Genomic DNA, 22,570 nt, shown 5'->3' on the forward strand with positions numbered 1-22,570 from the left:
GACCACCATTCATGCATCAAAAAGAAGACGCCGCGGATTTAAAGATGAAGAACTCCAGCAGACTTCTACATGTTCCCTTACGTACATGTCGACACCTTTTACCAGAACCCAATATTACATCCTCTGAATCTACACCAAGAAAACCATCATGTGGCAAGAACTGAAGAGCAACGCAGAGTCTGACAGTGAGTTTGCAGCAAAAGTTGAATCCTGGCTAGCTTCTCAAAGTATGTGCAATGCTCATCGCCCCATCCCTTCATAAAACAGTTCAGCACCAGTCCTAATTAAAATGCACTAGATCTAATTAAAGGCACACACCTCTAACAAAATGGTCGCATCTTTTGTAGCCCGGGAGGCAGAAACGGAAATCTCTACTTATAATTTCGGGCCCATTTAAATGAATGGGAGCAAAGTTGCAGTCCTTGAGAACGGCCAATTCGCAGTATATAGTTCTGTTCTGTGCACTTTTGGTGGCTGCAACTGCCAAAAGCTGATCAATGGGCATGCTGGATATCAATATCTTATAGAGTTGGGAATGTATCCATCATTATCAGTCCTGGAAAACCCCTTCAGATTATGAATAAATAAAAAGTTCTACAACTCTTAATTTCACTTCCTCCCTGCTTGATGTCAGTGAAAGAGAATCACTCGCATTTACAGTCAAGATAAAAGTTTAGCAAAATGATTCCCAGGACCCTGAGCCAGCGGCATCATCATTAGTCTGTGGCCACTGAGCCACGATCCTCCTACCTGCTGGCATCCCTCATTAAAGGTCCGGCATGATGTCATCATGCTGCGTAGTGATGCAAGCATGACATTGCCTTGACTCCACTAATCAGAAGCAGCACCGGGGATGCCCAGTTAGGAAGAGAATTGCAGGGCTCCTGTGGTGCAGATATGGACTACAACTGGACACATCAGTTTACTCTGAACAGCTGTATATCTCGGACGGGGATCGCACCGCAATGCTCGGACTTGACGGCGGCTCTCCCAACCCAAGCATGACAGCTGCACAGAAATATATCCTGTATGGAGAGCCGCCGGCCAGGCCAAGCATTTCATTGCGATCCCTGCTCCAGTTAGACTGCTCCCCAATACAGGGCGGTAGTGTCCACATATCAGACCTCGGGTTCTCAATGTCAGGCTAAAGCCTAAACAGCAGTATCGGATTCTTGGTTGGTACAGAAAAGCTCCTTGTATCTTCTGTCAGTCACTGACCACAGTTTTTGGGTTCTGAAGACCATCTCTGGCTTGACACTTACTGATAGTGAACCCAGGACGGACCAAGGGTCTTTTTGAATTGGGCGAGCCCCACAATATCGATGTAGATGAGTTCCACCACCCTGTCTCCTTGGGTAGGACATCCTGATCTGTTCCCCACCACTTTCTTCATGATCCTAATGAACGAGAAAACAAATGAATGTTCCTTCAGACATACATTATTTATATGGGAGACATTATGTATCTAGAATACGTAATGAATGTTACTAATTGGTCAGGACACTCAGGTTTTTGATCCCTTTTCCACTCCCAGCTTCCGTTTTTTCTCCAGTGATTAGGAGGTGAAGTTATTTTGAATTATGTTTTCGTCGTAGACGGCCAAGAATCCCGTCCAAGGAACTAGAGAGTCTACAGTTTATCATCGCAGATTAATGGAGCCGTGGAGTGAACTCAGAGGAAGGAGGAGAGGAATATATATTTGTGGCCAATCACTTAGCCTTATGGAGGTCAGGCCTCAGAGGACCGTGGGCATTTAGAGAGGGACATCATTACACCATGTGCAGACGGTCAGGATGGGATAATGGCAAGTGGACGAGCTCGGTCTAACAGATAACAGCGGAAAAATCCGCAGCATGTCCTTTATTTGTGCGCTTCTGTATGCGGATTTGAGGTCCCAATGGATTTGAAAAACGCAAGTCAAATCTGCATGTAAAAACGCTGCAAAAACGCGTGTAAAATCCGCAAGCGTTTTTGACGGCCAAGAACATGCAGAAACGCTGCAGAAATTTTCTGCATCGTGGGCAAATACCCTAAAGGGGCAGCACCACTACACCCCCTTCTAGGTGTTTCCACCTTCATATTAATAGGGCGAAGTCAGTTCCCTGTACAGAGTGTGGCCAGGGCGATGCTATTCTGGGTGAAAGTAGGAGGGATAGAACTGCTGCCCCTTCATCGTGAGGATCAGTGGATGCCCCCGAGGTCCAATACCTCCCGATCCTATAGTTCCAGCATATCCTATATACAAGATGGGAATAAGCCTTTAAAAGTGAACTGCTCAAAATGGTTCAATAAGACTTATCTTGGAACATCCTTACGGACTGCACATTTTGACCCGGAATTTTTTCTATCTTTCCAAGTGCAAAGTAAAAAAACTCTCTTTTACAAATGTTCTACCATTTTGCTGCTGCAAAAGATCTTTAAATTTCTAATGTACCTGAGAACTTTGGAAAAATGTTATAAATCCTTCAGAGCTATTTGGTCCTGCTGGCTCTCTCCCTCCCCTTCTTAGTTTTTGAGATAACAGCAAGGAGGGGGTGGGGGCATATGCACAGATTTAATGGGTTCAGAGATGGGAGGAAAGCACGGACAGTCTCAGGGAAGGCAGTGAAAAAATGCAATGATATATGAGCTAATAGAGACCGCAATAGACTGGATACACAAAGCTCACATCCAGGCTATATTACTGGGAGGGGAAATCCCACAAGAGACACACCTGAAACCTGGATCAGGCTGCAAACTGCACAGGGCAAGGAAGGGCAAGGAAGGGCAAGGAAGGGCAAGGAAGGGCAAGGAAGGGCAAGGAAGGGCAAGGAAGGGCAAGGAAGGGCAAGGAAGGGCAAGGAAGGGCAAGGAAGGTCCTTTAATCCAGGGTACAATAATCCATAAAATCATTGCCTGTCACTTATTTTCAATACCAAAGATGAATTATTATTTGCATAACATGATCATACAGAGGTGTTTTACACACTTTGCTAGAACTAGAATATCTGTTAATCCAGAAGCTGCTTCGCTCCCTTTGCTGCTGGATTAAAAGAACTGATCTGTATCCTTCTATGTATTCACATCACACATTCATATTGTTGTAAAATATTGAAAATCAGCTATTAAACATAAGCTCCTTATATACAATTAGGGCCCGGATTCCTGGATTCTGCCTCTGACACGTAAGAAGAGTCTACAATCTCGGTCGGTTTAGCATTGGAAGTAATCTTCTTACTCTTTCAGCTCAGCTATTGAAGCCGAAATCCTGACATCATGGCCCAATAAGTAAAGAGATGTAATTAAGTCACTCCACTGGACTAATTCGCCAAGCGGACCACCGCTAAACGCATTTTCAGCTATCTTGAATCCCGATTCCTTTGTCAGTAACCCCAGATGAACGAGAATCTGGAGTAAGAAAGAGGGAGATAAAAAAAAAACAAAGATTATGTATCATCTTATAAGGAAAAAAAAAATCAAACTGCTTAAAATAAAAACATCCAATGAATGAAGTGAACCCAAATGTATCCAAAATTCCATATTGATACATCTCTTAAAGGGAACCAGTCAGATGTTTATCATCCCAAAATGCCCTCCATTACCTGTTGCTTCACCTATCTTGCTTTCTAAAAAGGTGTCCACATATGTAATAGGAGGAGCAGATTGATTAAGAAAGATGTTTTATCCTCGCTTGCACCAAAAGAAAATTTATCTTTTAGCGGTCAAGAGGGTGTCGCCACTAAAGAGAAAAGTCACCCATGGCCATGCCCTACACCCCATCTTATCTGGCTTCATTAACTTCCTTGAGGCCATGGTAGATCATGTCAAGCTGGGCCGAAATCCCGAGTATCTGCTGCGGTTTTCACATTCTGGTGCATGCACAGGGTCTCCATGAACACGCGTCAACTCCGCCCGCGCCAAAAGACCACTCCTCCGCCCGCGCTGGAGCTAAAAGACCACTCCTCCGCCCGCGCTGGAGCTAAAAGACCACTCCTCCGCCCGCGCTGGAGCTAAAAGACCACTCCTCCGCCCGCGCTGGAGCTAAAAGACCACTCCTCCGCCCGCGCTGGAGCTAAAAGACCACTCCTCCGCCCGCGCTGGAGCTAAAAGACCACTCCTCCGCCCGCGCTGGAGCTAAAAGACCACTCCTCCGCCCGCGCTGGAGCTAAAAGACCACTCCTCCGCCCGCGCTGGAGCTAAAAGACCACTCCTCCGCCCGCGCTGGAGCTAAAAGACCACTCCTCCGCCCGCGCTGGAGCTAAAAGACCACTCCTCCGCCCGCGCTGGAGCTAAAAGACCACTCCTCCGCCCGCGCTGGAGCTAAAAGACCACTCCTCCGCCCGCGCTGGAGCTAAAAGACCACTCCTCCGCCCGCGCTGGAGCTAAAAGACCACTCCTCCGCCCGCGCTGGAGCTAAAAGACCACTCCTCCGCCCGCGCTGGAGCTAAAAGACCACTCCTCCGCCCGCGCTGGAGCTAAAAGACCACTCCTCCGCCCGCGCTGGAGCTAAAAGACCACTCCTCCGCCCGCGCTGGAGCTAAAAGACCACTCCTCCGCCCGCGCTGGAGCTAAAAGACCACTCCTCCGCCCGCGCTGGAGCTAAAAGACCACTCCTCCGCCCGCGCTGGAGCTAAAAGACCACTCCTCCGCCCGCGCTGGAGCTAAAAGACCACTCCTCCGCCCGCGCTGGAGCTAAAAGACCACTCCTCCGCCCGCGCTGGAGCTAAAAGACCACTCCTCCACCCGCGCTGGAGCTAAAAGACCACTCCTCCGCCCGCGCTGGAGCTAAAAGACCACTCCTCCGCCCGCGCTGGAGCTAAAAGACCACTCTTCCGCCCGCGCTGGAGCTAAAAGACCACTCCTCCGCCCGCGCTGGAGCTAAAAGACCACTCCTCCGCAAGCGCGCAGATGGGCATGAGGAGACAACCTATCCTCAAAGATGTTAATAAAGCTAGACTGGGCAGGATTTGACCATGGCCACCTTTGACTCTTCTTCCGAGTTGCTCCACCTATTTAACTTCAGGAAGGTAATTTATATACAATACATAATAATAAAGTTTTTTATCTTTTAATTATTTATTTATTTTTAAACTGGTCCTACATATGACACTTGGCCATGGGATTTATCTAGTATTTCAGCTCATCTTCACTGAGTGAATCAAGCCGAGCTGCAATGCTACACACAACCTGTGGACAGATGTGGCGCTGTTCCTGGATGAAAACAAGGGATTTGTAGCTCTGTAAAATCTAGACCAATAAAAATATATGGTGGGTTACTCTGCAGTTTAATGGTGCAATTGGGGGCAAGGACTATACTTTTTTTTTTCTTAATAGACAATAGTTCCCAGAAAATAATTTTACATCTACGATCATCTTGGGGCATCATATTAATCTACCAGTAAGGTCCAAGAGAAGAGCGGACAGAGAATCTATGATGGGGGAGGGGGCCTTTAAGACTATAGATGTTCTGAGAAACCCTGAAAGCCATTTATTCCCTATAATTACTTTGAAAGTGGACTTAAAAAGGAAGTCATTTCACAGGCGAAAGATCAGAGAGTCACAATACGAGAGCGGTAAACTGTGACGCTTATCTCACGTCAAGCAATGATTTATTAATGAAAAAAAAAATTCTTGATTTTTCCATAGAATAATTAGAGAAGCAATAAAGGAGCGCTGTGAAATGGAAAGAGGACCATGGCATTTTGTAATTATAACATGCTAATGGACCCCGGCTATTTCACAATCTGACATAAGGTGGCAAAGAAAATAGCCGCCTCCAATAATGCTCCTTACACAGGAAGATACACAAGTTTTTCTGATACAGATTTCCACATCTTCTGGATAGAATCAGTCTCCTTCCCCATCTGGCAGCTTGGTACAATGCATCTGCTTCCTATTCAAATCACTAGGAGGCGGATGTGCAGTACCATGCAGTGGCCATTATCAGAAGACTGCCAGCTAAGCAAGTACTTCCGTCTGGCACCAAAACTGATAACAGCTGATTGGCGGGGGGGGGTGCCGGATGTTGGACCCCGACCGATCAGACATTGATGACCTATCCTAAGGATTGGAAGTAGCGGCTGACAGAAGAAACTTGCAAAGGATGCCCATTCAATAAACCAAGGAACCCACTTGGAAGATTCAGTCAATATAGAAGAAAAAGAACAGTGTCCAATCCAGGGTGTAGAATCAAAAGCTCGTCTATCCTAAGGATTGGTCATCAATGCTAAAGTAGAAGACAACCTCTAAGTAAACGTTCAGGTTTATTTCTTAACATAGCTTTAACGTGCTTGGAGCTCTATTTTTTCAATGGCATTCTATATCCCCTGGACTAAATCAGTCTGCTTCCCCCTCTGGAAGCTGCAACATAGTCTTAACATACTTGCACTGCATAAGTAGTCTTCCACGTAAAGTAAAAGCTCAGATTTATTTTTTAGCACAGCTTAACAGTGCTTCTGTATTTCGGATAGAGAATTCCTAAACCTCTGGGCAGAATCAGTCTCCTTTCTCCTCTGACAACTAGCTATCGCTGATGACCTCTTCTCTTTAGGCTGGTTTCATACTGTAGGTCCAGCAGTCACTTTCTGAATACAGACCGTGATGTTGAAACTGGCCAAGGGTCTCCTGACCAGAGCTCAACAGCCTTATTGGCACACAGTACATGAAGCTGTTGCGTTCAGGTCAGTCTAAATGTTGTGATCCGTACTCCGACCATGAGTGTCAGACGCGTGAAGCCAGCCTTACAGTCAACATTCAGATTTACATTTTAATATACGTTATAATGCTCCGAGATAGTTTTTTAGGAAAGAGTCCTAAATCCTCTGGGCAGAATAAGTCTCCTTCTCCCTCTGGCAGCTCATTCTTACTTCCTTTGCAGAATAAGCCTTCTTTACTATACCGGCATGCTATCATAGAGTCTATGCGCCTTGCCACACAAGCAGGGCACAAAGCAATTTCTATGCAGCGATTTGGCTTTGGGTGAATTTTCCTATCCGTGTGACCACCAGTACTCATTAGGTGGATGTGCACATTGCTCTACACTGTGAGCACCAGATGGCGCCATTCCACATAAGTAAATGTTATAATTCTTTACTGTATGGTGAAGCCTAAAGTGTAAACTTTGGTATTTTATGATCTTTAATGGTAGGAAGACTCCGTTAATGAACAACCAGTGCTGAAGCTCATTGACTTTGTGGTGCTTTAACGAGCCATATATTTACATAGTTACTGTCTGCCAACAGGGAGAGATTTACAAGAGTAAAATATGGAATGTTTGCCGTTACAAGGTTACTAGAAATAGCACAAAGCGCTTCATTACCCGGAATGACACATGACATTAGGGCAGCATTGTGCTCGACATAAACTGCAACCTGTCCAAGTATTGGGGAGAGTGAAAATTTGGGACCCTTTATTATACAATGACAATTTTTAGAACGTATTCAAAATGGCGGATAGGTGAGGGTAGAATATCTCATGGGTTCAATCAGCGGGTCAAATACGTCATGGCTACGTCGGATGCCCAGAACACCCACCAAACAGATGTTGCAAATCCACCATTGGCCGGATGTATACAGAAAGAACAGCACAGTGTAGTGGCCATTCATGGTACTGCAGCTCAGCTCCTATTGAAATTAATGTGATCTGAGTAGCAGTACCCGAGAACGGCCACTACATGGTGTATGGAGCGGTGCTGTTCCAGCTCTGTACAACATGCGGCATTTTCATTTCTATGGGAGCTTGACGGCACACTGGGACACCGACTATCAGACATTAGTCATATATCCTAATGATGTCTCAGATAGCAAAACATCTTTAACGGCTTGACTGCGTCGACAATCACTTCTCTTTGGGTGGTTCTCGACTTTCAATACCTCCTCTGACTGTGATTGTCTATATCATTTCATTTTCTAATACCTTTTTTCTTTTCCGTTTCTCTAGATTTTGTTTTTCCGCCAGAGATTTAATGGCTTCTATCCAGGTATCGTCCATCCGCTTTATTCTCAGGGTCATCCAGCGAAACTCCTCATGTCTTGACATCACGTTGTAGAGTTCATCAAAATCTGTACGGATTTCAGTCTGAAAACATGAAAACAAATAAATTAGTTTTTTTTTATTTATTTTTTTTTAAAATACAGTTATTTTTCTAATTCCTCTGAGCAGAATATATCTACTTCCCCCTCTGGCAGCTAACACTATAGAGCCCCTTATTACTTTCCCTGAAGAAGGAGCCTTCTCCATTACACCGCCACGCTCTGCTTACCCGCATATGTTAGGCTACGATCAGACAAAATTACATTTTCATCATTGTGCTTTCTGAGTGCAGATGATCACACAATGGCAGCACACTGACTGATACACGTTCATATGGGTCTGTGAGCTGGCGCGTAGATTTTGCAGCGGATACATGGCAGGGTTTACCCCTGCTTAAAAAAAAAAAAAAAAAAAAAAAAAGTAAAATCTAAAGTGAAAATTTGCATGTGGAAAACACCAAGAGTATACTAACTAAACCGGATACGCCGTATGACGGAACAGAGGGGGCGAGGGGCAGGATACAGGAAATCTCACCAATCATCTGCAAATCCTTGTTTTATGCTCCACCCCTGCAGAACCCTCAGATTTCATTGTACGCTTTGGCCTAAGCTTATTTTACAGGGTTGCAAAGACAATTATATCAAAGTTCTATAAATTATCCTCATGACCATCGCCATCTAATCACCGTTCACACGGCGCCTCCATTGCATCAGGGAAATGTCAGCGACTGGTTATATGCAATCATTATCACCATGTAGGCGTAAGGAATATCTCGGATTAGTTATTTTTACATCAAATCAATGGCTGTTTCTTGTCTCTCCGACCTCGTTTCTTTAGCCCTGATTCCTTATCTGTAGACTGAAGCTCTAAACCTGTGTTCTGGGATCAATAATACGAGGTGGGAGCCGTCTTACCATGGTCCTTTTATCAGTTTCCTCGTGGTTTGCAGCTCTCCACAGCAGTCGAGGACACCAGTTTTCAACCTGAAATGAATGATGGAAGATATCGGAAAGCTGAAACGCTTGCGCACAACAGATACTGGTTCTACCGCGGGTTCCTGGACTCAACACGGGGTCCAGTATCGAACACCCATTTTCATATATACCAGAATTATTTGGGGGGGGTCGTGTGTCCTCTACAATATGCTACTGAACCATCTAAATTACTTGTGTAATTGTTCTATTTTTCTTAACTTAACTAATCTTTGAGGGTCTACAATGTTTTTTTTGTGGGGACCAAATTTGGGTGAATGGAGCCGTCTAAAGATTACGTGAAGGAAAAACGCCAAGAAACAGAAGATACGAGTTCATGTTACTTAATAACCACTCAACTTCCCGTCTGGGTGACCACCACTTCATCTAGGCGCCTATAGGAGGTGAAGTCACAAAGTTTTGTTTGCAGAAATCTTCTACGTGGCACGGGCGTAAAGGGGTCATCTGGCAGATTTTTTTTTAGATCAGTTTGAGTCACTTAAAAGTATTTAATAAAAAAGAAAAGAAAGAAATAATGAAAAAAATAAAAATAAGAATTTATATTTATATATATATATATATATATATATATATATATATATATATATATATATATATATATATATATATATATATATATATATATATATATATATATATAGATAGATAGATATAGATATTTTTTTTTCTTATTTTGAATGAAGAAATAAAAATTAAAATATAAATACTAATAAAATAAAAATATAATACAAAAGAAAAGAAATAATAATAATAATAATAATAATAAATCCCACTGATCTCATGCAGCTTGTCCTCGCTGGTCTGTGGTCTCGATACATTGGAAATGCTCAGCCAGATACAGTGGTGGCCAAAAGTATTAGCACCCCAAATTCTTTACTCTTATTCTCTTCATTTAATTTGCTTGCAAGGAAAAAACAAAAGAGAATGAAGCAAAAATCAAATCATTGATCATTTCACACAAAACTCCAAAAAAGGGCCAGACAAAAGTATTGGCACCCTCAGCCTAATGCTTGGTTGCACAACCTTTAGCCAAAATAACTGCGAACAACCGCTTCCGGTAACCATCAATGAGTTTCTTACAATGCTCTGCTGGAATTGTAGACCATTCTTCTTTGGCAAACTGCTCCAGGTCCCTGATATTTGAAGGGTGCCTTCTCCAAACTGCCATTTTGAGATCTCTCCACAGGTGTTCTATGAGGTTCAGGTCTGGACTCATTGCTGGCCACCTTAGAAGTCTCCAGTACTTTCTCTCAAACCATTTTATAGTGCTTTTGGAAGTGTTTTGGGTCATTGTCCTGCTGGAAGACCAATGACCTCTGAGGGAGACCCAGCTTTCTCACACTGGGTCCTACATTATGCAGCAAAATTTGTTGGTAGTCTTCAGGACTTCATAATGCCATGCACACGGTCAAGCAGTCAAGTGCCAGAGGCAGCAAAGCAACCCCAAAACATCAGGGAACCTCCGCCATGTTTGACTGTAGGGACTGTGTTCTTTTCTTTGAATGCCTCTTTTTTTTCCTGTACACTCTATGTTGATGCTTTTTGCCAAACAGCTCTACTTTTGTCTCATCTGACCAGAGAACATTCTTCCAAAACGTTTTAGGCTTTCTCAGGTAAGTTTTGGCAAACTCCAGCCTGGCTTTTTTATGTCTCGGGATAAGAAGGGTCTTCCTGGATATCCTACCATACAGTCCCTTTTCATTCAGACGCCGACGGATAGTACGGGTTGACACTGTTGTACCCTCGGACTGCAGGGCAGCTTGAACTTGTTTGGATGTTAGTCGAGGTTCTTTATCCACCATCCGCACAATCTTGCGTTGAAATCTCTCTTCAATTTTTCTTTTCCGTCCACATCTAGGGAGGTTAGCCACAGTGCCATGGGCTTTAAACTTCTTGATGACACTGCGCACGGAAGACACAGGAACATTCAGGTCTTTGGAGATGGACTTGTAGCCTTGAGATTGCTCATGCTTCCTCATAATTTGGTTTCTCAAGTCCTCAGACAGTTCTTTGGTCTTCTTTCTTTTCTCCATGCTCAATGTGGTACACACAAGGACACAGGACAGAGGTTGAGTCAACTCTAATCCATGTTAACTGGCTGCAAGTGTGATTTAGTTATTGCCAACAACTGTTAGGTGCCACAGGTAAGTTACAGGTGCTGTTAATTACAAGAATTAGAGAAGCATCACATGATTTTTCAAACAGTGCCAATACTTTTGTCCACCCCCTTTTTTAGGTTTGGTGTGGAATTATATCCAATTTGGCTTTAGGACAATTCTTTTTGTGTTTTTTTCATTGAAGACAAATTAAATGAAGATAATAATACCAAAGAATTTGTGATTGCAATCATTTTCAGGAAGAAACTGAGTATTATCTGACAGAATTGCAGGGGTGCCAATACTTTTGGCCACCACTGTAAGTCTCTACACAGAGCGGCGATCATATGGATAAAGTAAATGACTTTACAGGTCTAGAGGGTTCGGCAACTGCTTTAACAAATTTATAATTGGCCACAAGATGCAATTAATAAAAGAAAAAAATATATCTTGAGCATGGGCTTCATTAGTTCTAGCTCTAAAATTTTAAAACACCCTGGGGTTATTGAAAGAGTTTTTTTTTTTTTTTAAAGTAGTGAACAATCCCTTTAAGAAGCCTCCCAAGAGAAGAAGCCACTAAACAGTCTTGCATATTAAGAATAAATAATTTTTATTTCTATAGCGCCAACATATTACATTTTAGCAGAAGAAGCGAAAACGAGTAGAAATGGCATTAAAAAACAATATATTTTTATTATTCAGATATAAATATATAAATAGTGACACAAAAGAAATAAGCACAATGACAATGGGTGATCATTGGATCAGGAAAAACCCTGCTACATCTTGAGACCCCTCATAAGTATATATTCTTGTACATAATGGATACAAGCAAAATCCACAGAAGGGTAAGAGGAGAGAGAGAGAGAGGGGGAAGAGGACAAAATATGCGGGGGAGGTAGAGACATAGGGAGAGAACAGAGTATCAATCAAACCAAGGTGAGATACCCGTTATCTCAAGTGGAAAACTATAATAATCAGTAATTTAGGGTACTCACCCAGATAGTTAGTACACTCTCTAGGATATAGGAATTACAATCATTATCTGACATTGTTATCAAGCCAGCTGACAAGGGAGGGAATATTGTTCTCTGGCCTTGCTCCCTCTATGAGAGGGAGGCCCTGCGTCAACTTAGAGACACCCAAACTTATACTCGATTGTCTTGTAATCCCACGGCCTCCTTCTCCAACGCACTCCAGGGTATTTTGGGTCGAGCCTGCGATCGGGGCCTTATTGATAGAAAGACTGTGGAGGCACTTACCATCCGCTTCCCAAAAACGGCCACTTTCTATCTTCTTCCGAAGGTTCATAAGGACGCGGTCAACCCCCCAGGACGTCCGATCGTGTCGGGTCTAGAAGGCCTATGTGGCCCCATATGTCAATACATTGACAACCATCTTCGACCCTTAGTCGAGACCGTTCCTTCTTACATCAAAGACATGACGGACGTCCTGACTCGGGTTGATGGCGTCCTCCTCACAAATGACACCCTTATTGTCACGGCCGAGGTCGAAAGTCTATATACATGCATTGGCCACAATCTGGGCCTGGCTGCAGTCCGCCTCTTCCTGAGTAGTTCCGATCTGGACGGCCCTTCGAGAGAGTTCATCCTCGAGTTCCTTGAATTTGTCCTCTACCATAACTATTTTCTGTTCAAGGATAGGGTGTACCTCCAGATACGCGGCACGGCAATGGGGGTGGCCTGCGCCCCCTCGTACGCCAATCTCTTCCTTGGTGCGTGGGAGAGGGAGATTTTTGGGGATGAGGGGACGCGGGGCGCGGACCATGTCGTGTCGTGGATGAGGTACATAGATGACATTCTATTCTTCTGGCAGGGGACGGTCGAGGAGCTGGAGGAGTTTATGGTGCAACTGAATTCTAACGATCGTGCGGTGAGGTTATCATATACATACAGTCCTAAGAAGATCGATTTTTTGGACATTACATTGGAGGTGGATGCTGAACGTCGTGTCCAAACTGATCTATTTAGGAAACCCACCGCTGTGAATTCTCTCATCCACGCTACATCTGCACATGACTCTTCTACCATCAAAGCCGTCACGATCGGACAATTTCTCTGGGTGAGGCGGATCTGCTCGACTAACTTTAAGTTTGAGACACGTGCTTCTGATTTGGCCGAAAGATTCAAACATAGGGGATATAGTAATCGATGTATCGGCCGTGGCTATAGAAGAGCTCGGAACACTCCCCCAGATCACCTCATCCATCCCCTTCCCGGATGCAAACAGAAAAGTCCGGACAGGATTCGCTTTATCTCCACATTTAACTCTGAGTGGTGTGGGGTGCGGCGTATCCTTTCCCGACATTGGGATGTATTGGGTACAGAGCCCTCCCTGAAGGAATATATTGGCGAATCTCTGTGCAGGACACCTCGACGCTCCAATACCCTAGCAGACATTTTGGTTTCCAGTCATTATGTCCCTTCCGGGAGAAACCCCTTTGGCTTCCGTGGCCCCACCTTGGGGACCTTTCCATGTGGTCACTGTGCTGCCTGCGCCAATGTCCTACGTACCACTACGTTCACGAACTCTGACGGCTCCCGCAATTTTAACATCCGTCATCACATCTCTTGTAGCACCACATATGTGATCTATCATGCTACATGTGGATGTGGACTTATCTATGTAGGTCTTACATCTAGGGAGTTGCGGGTCAGAGTCCATGGGCATGTGAGGGACATTGGCGCGGCGGGGGCGATCCTTGATCCCCGGGAGCTCAAGACTCTACCACGCCACTTTAAATCTGCCCATAACTGTGATCCTCGATCACTGAAGGTTTGTGGCATTGATGTGGTACACTTGGGCTCCCGGGGAGGGAATGCCAAACGCCTTCTGGCGCAGAAGGAGGCCAGGTGGATCGTCACTCTTGATACTCTTTCGCCAAGGGGACTTGATGAACATCTTGGCTTCTCCTCGTTCTTATGATTTCTCTCTAGGAATATGTCTTCATTTACATTTATACATTTCCTATGGAGATGATTAGCCTTGATGTTATTATTATTTTCATTTTTTAATTTTTTTATTTTCTTTTTTGGTTTCCACATGTGCGTCTCCTGCGTCTGATTTCATCTTTGGGCTTGCTCTTCTCCTGGTGCCCTCAGGGGTCTCCCCTAGATGCTTTTCCTAGGGGTTAAACATCCACTTTTGGTTTTATGGTCACTTTTAATCTGTTGTGTGCTCTAATACTCCTATCTGTTTATTTTTTGTTTAGTGCTCCTTATCACATTTCCCCTTGCACTTCCCATCCTGACATTTGGATCAGTGGCCTTTCTTATCCCGTCTATATGACGACCAAGCTGGAACTAGGAACACCCTCCAAGATTTTTCTTCTAGCAAGATCATTTTGTGCAACTTGTCTGTTTTTTATTTTCATTATTTGTGTACATCTCTATTGTTGTTTTTTTTTATCTTTTATCACTTTTTGTTATATTTCTTTATTATTTGTTTTTTTCGCTTTTTATTTCGTCCTCTGCCACTATTCCCCTCTATTTCCTATGCGGTCCCTATTTTCTTCTGATATGTGTTGCGCTATTCCATACTCCCGATACTTACTGTTGTCCTCTATGGGACACACTGTGGCCTGCTGTGATGGCCTGTGGTGCGCATGCGCTGGGTTATTCGCGATCTGGCACCCGCGCGCGTCTGTTGCTATGGCGATGACGCGTTCCCGGATATTGTCATCGGACACTTCCGGGATACGCGCCTGCCATGACGGACGGCGCGCGGCTGCTGGGGTTGCCATGACCCCGGCGCATGCGCCCGATTGGGCGGCCCTCACGGCAGCCATGATATTGCGATCACATGATCGCCCATGTGATCATTCAAGGTCCTATTTATTTAGGTCCTTGTCCATTACCAACATGTGCCTCTTGATAAAGCCGACGCGAAAAGCGCGTCGAGGCCCTCCGTGGATGGAAACTATCTGCCTCCCTGTGCCCCCTATATCCTAGAGAGTGTACTAACTATCTGGGTGAGTACCCTAAATTACTGATTATTATAGTTTTCCACTTGAGATAACGGGTATCTCACCCTGGTTTGATTGATACTCTGTTCTCTCCCTATGTCTCTACCTCCCCCGCATATTTTGTCCTCTTCCCCCCCTCTCTCTCTCCTCTTACCCTTCTGTGGATTTTGCTTGTATCCATTATGTACAAGAATATATACTTATGAGGGGTCTCAAGATGTAGCGGGGTTTTTCCTGATCCAATGATCACCCATTGTCATTGTGCTCATTTCTTTTGTGTCACTATTTATATATTTATATCTGAATAATAAAAATATTGTTTTTTAATGCCATTTCTACTCGTTTTCGCTTCTTCTACTTTGCTTCCCGAGTAGGCATTTTTTTCTTGCGGTTATAGGTGATGAGCAGGTTTTTCTTGTCACCACCTTTCCGTGAGTTGGTAATATGCTGGCCATAGTGTTTCTCATATTACATTTTAGTTCCTGCTTCCATTTCTTATTTTCTTTTCAAAGACGAGTGGTAAAACGAGTCCAAGGTATTTGTTTCCTTGTTTAAAAATATATTTGGTAAAATACCTTTAATCCGGTGTTTTGGCAATTTGGAAACTTTGATAGTCTGGCACGTGTTCTGGGCACAGAGCTGCAGACTTTGTGGCCAATCAGAAAACAGATCAGTCTTTAATTGTTACTGGCGTACCCGTTTCAGCAAATGAAGGCTTTTCTGTGTATGAAAACTTTTATAACTTTTTAATAAACTTTCTGTATCACTTTCTTGGGTTTTTTCAAGAACTTGGCTTTCTGTCATTCAATAGAAACTTTACTCCCATGAGATAAAAAAAAAAACAAAAAAAAAAAACTTTGTCCTGGAGATCTGATGGACACGGGGTCTGGTGTACGGCCTTATATCCACAGGATAGATGATACATGAATGACCGCTGGGGGTCTGGCAGCTGGGACCCCACCACTAATCCTAAGAAAGGAGAATGGGGGGCTACTGAGCATGTGCGAGCACCAGACCTTTAGCCAGTTAATGGAGCAACAGTCACACATTTTTAGTTTGGGCTTGTTTGTAGTCTGTTACCATGGAAACACATAAGAAGGTATATGAGCTGTGTACATTTTACGGTGGGATATTTTTATTTTTTAATTAGGAATATTTGAAATTTGCATTACTTGTTTTACTTTTGAAGCATTGAAAATGGCATTAAACCCCCCCGGTGAGACGTAACCTGGGCGCACTCACCTCACTGAGGTAAATAAAGAACGAGCAGGAGGAGCCATCAACGCCGTAATTGGAGTAGCAAACGTCAGAACGCCACATGTCCTTCATCCACTGGAGGAAAAACAAACAGATAATTCAGTAACGGACGACACTGCTGCATTGCATCATTAGATCAGACCAATACTCACAGACAGGGACAAGATTACAAATCTAGTCTCCTTTCGTTAGTATTTAGACAATCAATACACAACCACATTTATAATTTAGAATGCATTAGTATGCATGTCCTGTAGAGACTGCTTGCATTATAGATATCTAGAAGTGGGGGTGAGCAGCACTAGCTTTATAAGGCGATGCGCAAGGGCTATAGTGGGGGCCAAAAAGGAGCATAGCATGAAGGTCCAGTCTGTACTGCTGGCAGGTGGAAAATACAAGGCATTGAAGTATCCTTCATGATTTCCAACAATATTAAGATTATTGAAAAATGGTTCTGGGGGTAAAGATGGGGTTCATTTTAAAAACAACTAGTGGCCTAGGGTAGTGTAAAGTGGGGTTAATGCTTCATGCCTAGGGTCCTCACTGGTTACTCACTTCTCTATCCTGGCTTTACAAGACAAATGGTTAATATGGTCCAGTGCAGTCAACATCCTGGATGATCTAGGGTAGCTTAGGGGGTTCATATCATCCCTGGAAGTCTAAAGCCATGAAAAACTCAACGTCTGCAGCCCTGGTGATCTGGGGCAGAGAAGGGGGGTTCATTTAAAAAATTACTGGTGGTCTAGGGCAGTGTAGAGTAGGGGTTCAGTAGTTACTCACTACTCCATTCTGATTTTACGGGGGATAAAGGGTTAATTACCTTAGGTGCTGTCATCATCCCTGATGAACTAGGTTAGCTAAAGGATTACAGTCAACATTCCCTGGTGGTTCTGCTGAGGAAGGGGTAAAGTCAACATTTACTGATGATCTATGGTAGTTATGCTGTCATCATCCCTGGTGGTCTAGGGCAGTGAAAAGGGTTAAAACATATGGCCCTGGTTGTCTAGGGCTGATAAATCCTTCATATATAGGATGCAGTGGTTACTCCCTTTTCTATCCCGCCTGTAACAGGAGCCTGAACCCTATTAATTCACCTTCCGGACTCCCCTGTGACTGCAGGGAGGAGAGAGAGGACTGTGCAGCTGGACCTAATGGAAGTTTTCAGGCAGATGTGACGTCGACCAGGCAGGGATCTACTCTATACAAAAAATATATATATAAAAAACGCACCTTTACTTTCCCCTCACAGTGAGGGTAGCCGTCCATGGGAGGCAATTCACACTGCTCTTGGGCTCCGTTAATGAGATCTGCGGGAAGATAAAGAAACCTACAGGTTACAGATCTGCAGCTGGACAGAGCAAAGTCTTCATGTGGTATAAGGGAAACAGACATTGATCATGGAGGAAATGAGGTTTTCCAGCAGCACAGAGTATTTCAGAGTGTTGACTTGTCAATTATTTAAAGTGTAACTGAACTTTCACAAAACTTTTCACATGTCAGAGACAGGAGTGTGGGGGGTCCAGGTGATTGACTCCAAAACAATCACTGTGCTTCTGAGGGTGAAAGGTGGGCTCGGACTTTCTACTGGGGCAGTCTTTAGTCACAGATCTCATCTGCCACTTTGTTTCAGCAATCAGTGGACCCGGGGTGAGAGGAATGGAGCTAAACAAGGTCCCCCAGCAGCACAAAGTGTTTAAGGAAAGAAGCGAACTCTAGAACAACAGCTAAATAACCAGTTAGTAAATTAATATATTAATAACTAGTAGTCAGTAATGTGACACCATATTGGGGACTCCGGCAATACCCCTGCTTGCTGTGCGCAGGTTATATTTGCAGGCACGGATTAGGCTGGTTTCCGGCACGTGCTGGGTACAGGAGAGCGTTACAGTCTACATCTGTCATTAAACATCACTCCGGGGATTAGTGTTTGCCCAGTAGATCCAGGACGGGCATGAGCTGGCATACGACTGGCAAAGAAGAGCCCGGCAGCTGCTGTGCCCAAAGGACGGAAAGCAATCAGTTACTGTGCAGGGTGGGGAATCTACTACCTGCTCAGGAGGCAATAACAGAGGGGCAATCCTGGAGAGAGGGGCGGCAGCACTGCTTACAGACGAGAGGTTTATACACACAAAATAAAAAATAATAAAATGGTATACAGAAAAAGAAAGACAGACGGGCGACCCAGAGGGGCAAGGGCAAGAAGAGCGCCAGAGGGGCGAGGGCAAGAAGAGCGAAAGAGTGGCTCCCACTCCTGAGAAAAAATACTGACCAAATACTGATAGTGGGGCCGTGGCCTAACCCCGGTGTACAGCCAGACATTAGCTATAAGTCAAGGAATGAATACTTACACTACAAACAGTGCAGTTTTTTGTGCCTTTTTGATGCATTTTTAGAGTTTAGAAAAACAGCAGTAGGCACAACTTTTTCAGGCAAGTTTCAATGTTTCTTATAGTAAAAACTTTACTAAAAAGAACTAAAGTTCTCCTAAAAACTGCAAGTAAAAAAAAACACAATAGCAGAAAGCAATAATGAAATTAATGACTTTTTCCCCCCCAATACCCCTCTTAAAACCCCAAAATAGCCATCCCAGACTCCGCTTCATCTTACATGACAGAAATCGGACATGGCAGCATCGTCCTATAATCACCGGCTTGGAAATCTTAAATAAATCCTGAACGTCTGAACCTGCGGCATCGCTAAGTATTCTAGCAGTGAAGTCACCTCTCCCTCCATGTAGGAGGTGGGAGGGGACGGGGGGACGGGGACATTTGTCATAAGGGCCAAATATCTGGCTCTGATTTACAGACCCCGGAATCGGTGCCATGTCTTGCTGGGCTTCGGTTCCTTATATGTCTATTCAGAAAGGTTTTCTATCCTGTAAAGGCGAGCGGTTCCAGAGGAAGAACAGATGCTCTATTGATCGCTGGTCCCATACTACGGGAAGGCTCTGGAGCTCGCCCACCTACATAAACAGTGCCGTCCACCTCCAGGGACAAAAACAGGCTTCAACCTAGCTGGCGTAAACCGGGTCCTACATAAAGGTGCCCATTATAAAGCTCTGAGACCAGGTGTCCTCCATGAAGGTGCGGCTTGTGCCTTTAAGACGTGTACAAATAAGATCAGAGGCGCCCTCACAAACATGTAAAAAGGGGACGGAGGCTTTGAAGCTTATTTTTGGACAAAATTTTGAAGAAAAAAAAAAGGGGGGGGGGTTCAGAGGGAAGGGGACTATAAAAGGATTTCAAGTGTGTTCTGACATTCCTGGTGGCCTAGGGTAGTTGATGCAACCAGTCCAGGAGGTCTCGTGCACCCACTCAATATCTCTTGTGGATAGACAGCTTCACCCCATGAGCTGTTCTCTATCAAAGACATTAAAAAATAACCCGAGACAAAAATTTCTGCGCCTACTACCCACTTATTACACATGGAGCATGCGCAGCACGCAGATGAAGTATTGTCAGTACACTTTATTCCACTGCACACGCACCAGCTCCGGCCAAAACGACTTGTCACAAAGCCATCAATGGAGCGTAAAATCAGCCAGCGTGACTGGGAGAGTCCCACCATCTCCATGGCTGGACAGGGGCAGTAAGCATGTGGGAATAAAAAGATTTCCAATGAACTCCAACATCCCTGGTGTTCTAGAGCAGCGCAGAGGCCGAGAGCACCACCCTGCAGGTACCTAGAGATTGGCTTCTGGCGCTTAAAGCTGAACGTTAAATGACTTGTTCATTATTGATTTTTTTTCTTTGGTGAAGGTACTGGTATTGGATTACATTGCCAAAGTTACTGATCAATCTCGGCTGTGATCGATTGATCGGATGCGGATTTATTGTTCAGTATAATCTATTTTTTTTTTTTTTTTTTTTTTTTTTTTAGAGTACACGATGACTGCTGAAAAAGAACAGATCACCTTTAAATGGAGTCAATCACACAAGCTCAGAAGAAAAAAAAAAAGCCAACTATCCAAATTCTGGATTAGTAATGTATGTACATAGTGACTGCACCAGCAGAATAGTGAGTGCAGCTCTGGAGTATAATACAGGATATAACTCAGGATCAGTAATGTAATGCATGTACACAGTGACTGCACCAGCAGAATAGTGAGTGCAGCTCTGGAGTATAATACAGGATGTAACTCAGGATCAGTAATGTAATGTATGTACACAGTGACTGCACCAGCAGAATAGTGAGTGCAGCTCTGGAGTATAATACAGGATGTAACTCAGGATCAGTAATGTAATGTATGTACACAGTGACTGCACCAGCAGAATAGTGAGTGCAGCTCTGGGGTATAATACAGGAGGTAACTCAGGATCAGTAATGTAATGTATGTACATAGTGACTGCACCAGCAGAATAGTGAGTGCAGCTCTGGAGTATAATACAGGATGTAACTCAGGATCAGTAATGTAATGTATGTACACAGTGACTGCACCAGCAGAATAGTGAGTGCAGCTCTGGGGTATAATACAGGAGGTAACTCAGGATCAGTAATGTAATGTATGTACATAGTGACTGCACAAGCAGAATAGTGAGTGCAGCTCTGGAGTATAATACAGGAGGTAACTCAGGTTCAGTACAGGATCAGTAATATAATGTATGTACACAGTGACTGCACCAGCAGAATAGTGAGTGCAGCTCTGGAGTATAATACAGGAGGTAACTCAGGATCAGTAATGTAATGTATGTACACAGTGACTGCACCAGCAGAATAGTGAGTGCAGCTCTGGAGTATAATACAGGATGTAACTCCGGATCAGTAATGTAATGCATGTACATAGTGACTGCACCAGCAGAATAGTGAGTGCAGCTCTGGAGTATAATACAGGATGTAACTCAGGATCAGTAATGTAATGCATGTACACAGTGACTGCACCAGCAGAATAATGAGTGCAGCTCTGGAGTATAATACAGGATGCAACTCAGGATCAGTAACAATGTATGTACACAGCGACTGCACCAGCAGAATAGTGAGTGCAGCTCTGGAGTATAATACAGGATGTAACTCCGGATCAGTAATGTAATGCATGTACATAGTGACTGCACCAGCAGAATAGTGAGTGCAGCTCTGGAGTATAATACAGGATGTAACTCAGGATCAGTAATGTAATGCATGTACATAGTGACTGCACCAGCAGAATAGTGAGTGCAGCTCTGGAGTATAATACAGGAGGTAACTCAGGATCAGTAATGTAATGTATGTGCACAGTGACTGCACCAGCAGAATAATGAGTGCAGCTCTGGAGTATAATACAGGATATAACTCAGGATCAGTAATGTAATGTATGTACAGAGTGACTGCACCAGCAGAATAGTGAGTGCAGCTCTGGAGTATAATACAGGATGTAACTCAGGTTCAGTACAGGATCAGTAATATAATGTATGTACACAGTGACTGCACCAGCAGAATAGTGAGTGCAGCTCTGGAGTATAATACAGGAGGTAACTCAGGATCAGTAATGTAATGTATGTACACAGTGACTACACCAGCAGAATAGTGAGTGCAGCTCTGGAGTATAATACAGGATGTAATTCAGCATCAGTAATGTAATGTATGTACACAGTGACTGCACTAGCAGAATAGTGAGTGCAGCTCTGGAGTATAATACAGGATGTAATTCAGCATCAGTAATGTAATGTATGTACACAGTGACTCCACCAGCAGAATAGTGAGTGCAGCTCTGGAGTATAATACAGGATGTAATTCAGCATCAGTAATGTAATGTATGTACACAGTGACTGCACCAGCAGAATAGTGAGTACAGCTCTGGAGTATAATACAGGATGTAATTCAGCATCAGTAATGTAATGTATGTACACAGTGACTGCACCAGCAGAATAGTGAGTGCAGCTCTGGAGTATAATACAGGATGTAACTCAGGTTCAGTACAGGATCAGTAATATAATGTATGTACACAGTGACTGCACCAGCAGAATAGTGAGTGCAGCTCTGGAGTATAATACAGGAGGTAACTCAGGATCAGTAATGTAATGCATGTACATAGTGACTGCACCAGCAGAATAGTGAGTGCAGCTCTGGAGTATAATACAGGATGTAACTCAGGATCAGTAATGTATTGTATGTACACAGTGACTGCACCAGCAGAATAGTGAGTGCAGCTCTGGAGTATAATACAGGAGGTAACTCAGGATCAGTAATGTAATGTCTGTACACAGTGACTCCACCAGCAGAATAGTGAGTGCAGCTCTGGAGTATAATACAGGATG

The 22,570-nt window shown here is 43.9% G+C and overlaps 1 protein-coding gene across 1 annotated transcript in view; it reads right to left on the reverse strand.

Moving 5' to 3' along the window:
* The window catches only part of MGAT5 (alpha-1,6-mannosylglycoprotein 6-beta-N-acetylglucosaminyltransferase), an 89,701-nt gene that overhangs the window by 23,656 nt on the left and 43,475 nt on the right, over positions 1-22,570 (reverse strand). Inside the window, exons 4-9 of the mRNA XM_073647293.1 lie at positions 17,571-17,647; positions 16,326-16,415; positions 8,925-8,993; positions 7,894-8,055; positions 3,218-3,387; positions 1,263-1,397 (exon numbers count right to left, since the gene is read on the reverse strand). Coding sequence (XP_073503394.1) covers positions 1,263-1,397; positions 3,218-3,387; positions 7,894-8,055; positions 8,925-8,993; positions 16,326-16,415; positions 17,571-17,647 — 703 coding nt within the window. The remainder of the gene's footprint in view (positions 1-1,262; positions 1,398-3,217; positions 3,388-7,893; positions 8,056-8,924; positions 8,994-16,325; positions 16,416-17,570; positions 17,648-22,570) is intronic.

Source organism: Phyllobates terribilis, unplaced genomic scaffold (genome assembly GCF_046119375.1).
Source record: "Phyllobates terribilis strain yellow unplaced genomic scaffold, ASM4611937v1 Scaffold_9__5_contigs__length_417890890, whole genome shotgun sequence".
Lineage (NCBI taxonomy): Eukaryota > Metazoa > Chordata > Amphibia > Anura > Dendrobatidae > Phyllobates > Phyllobates terribilis.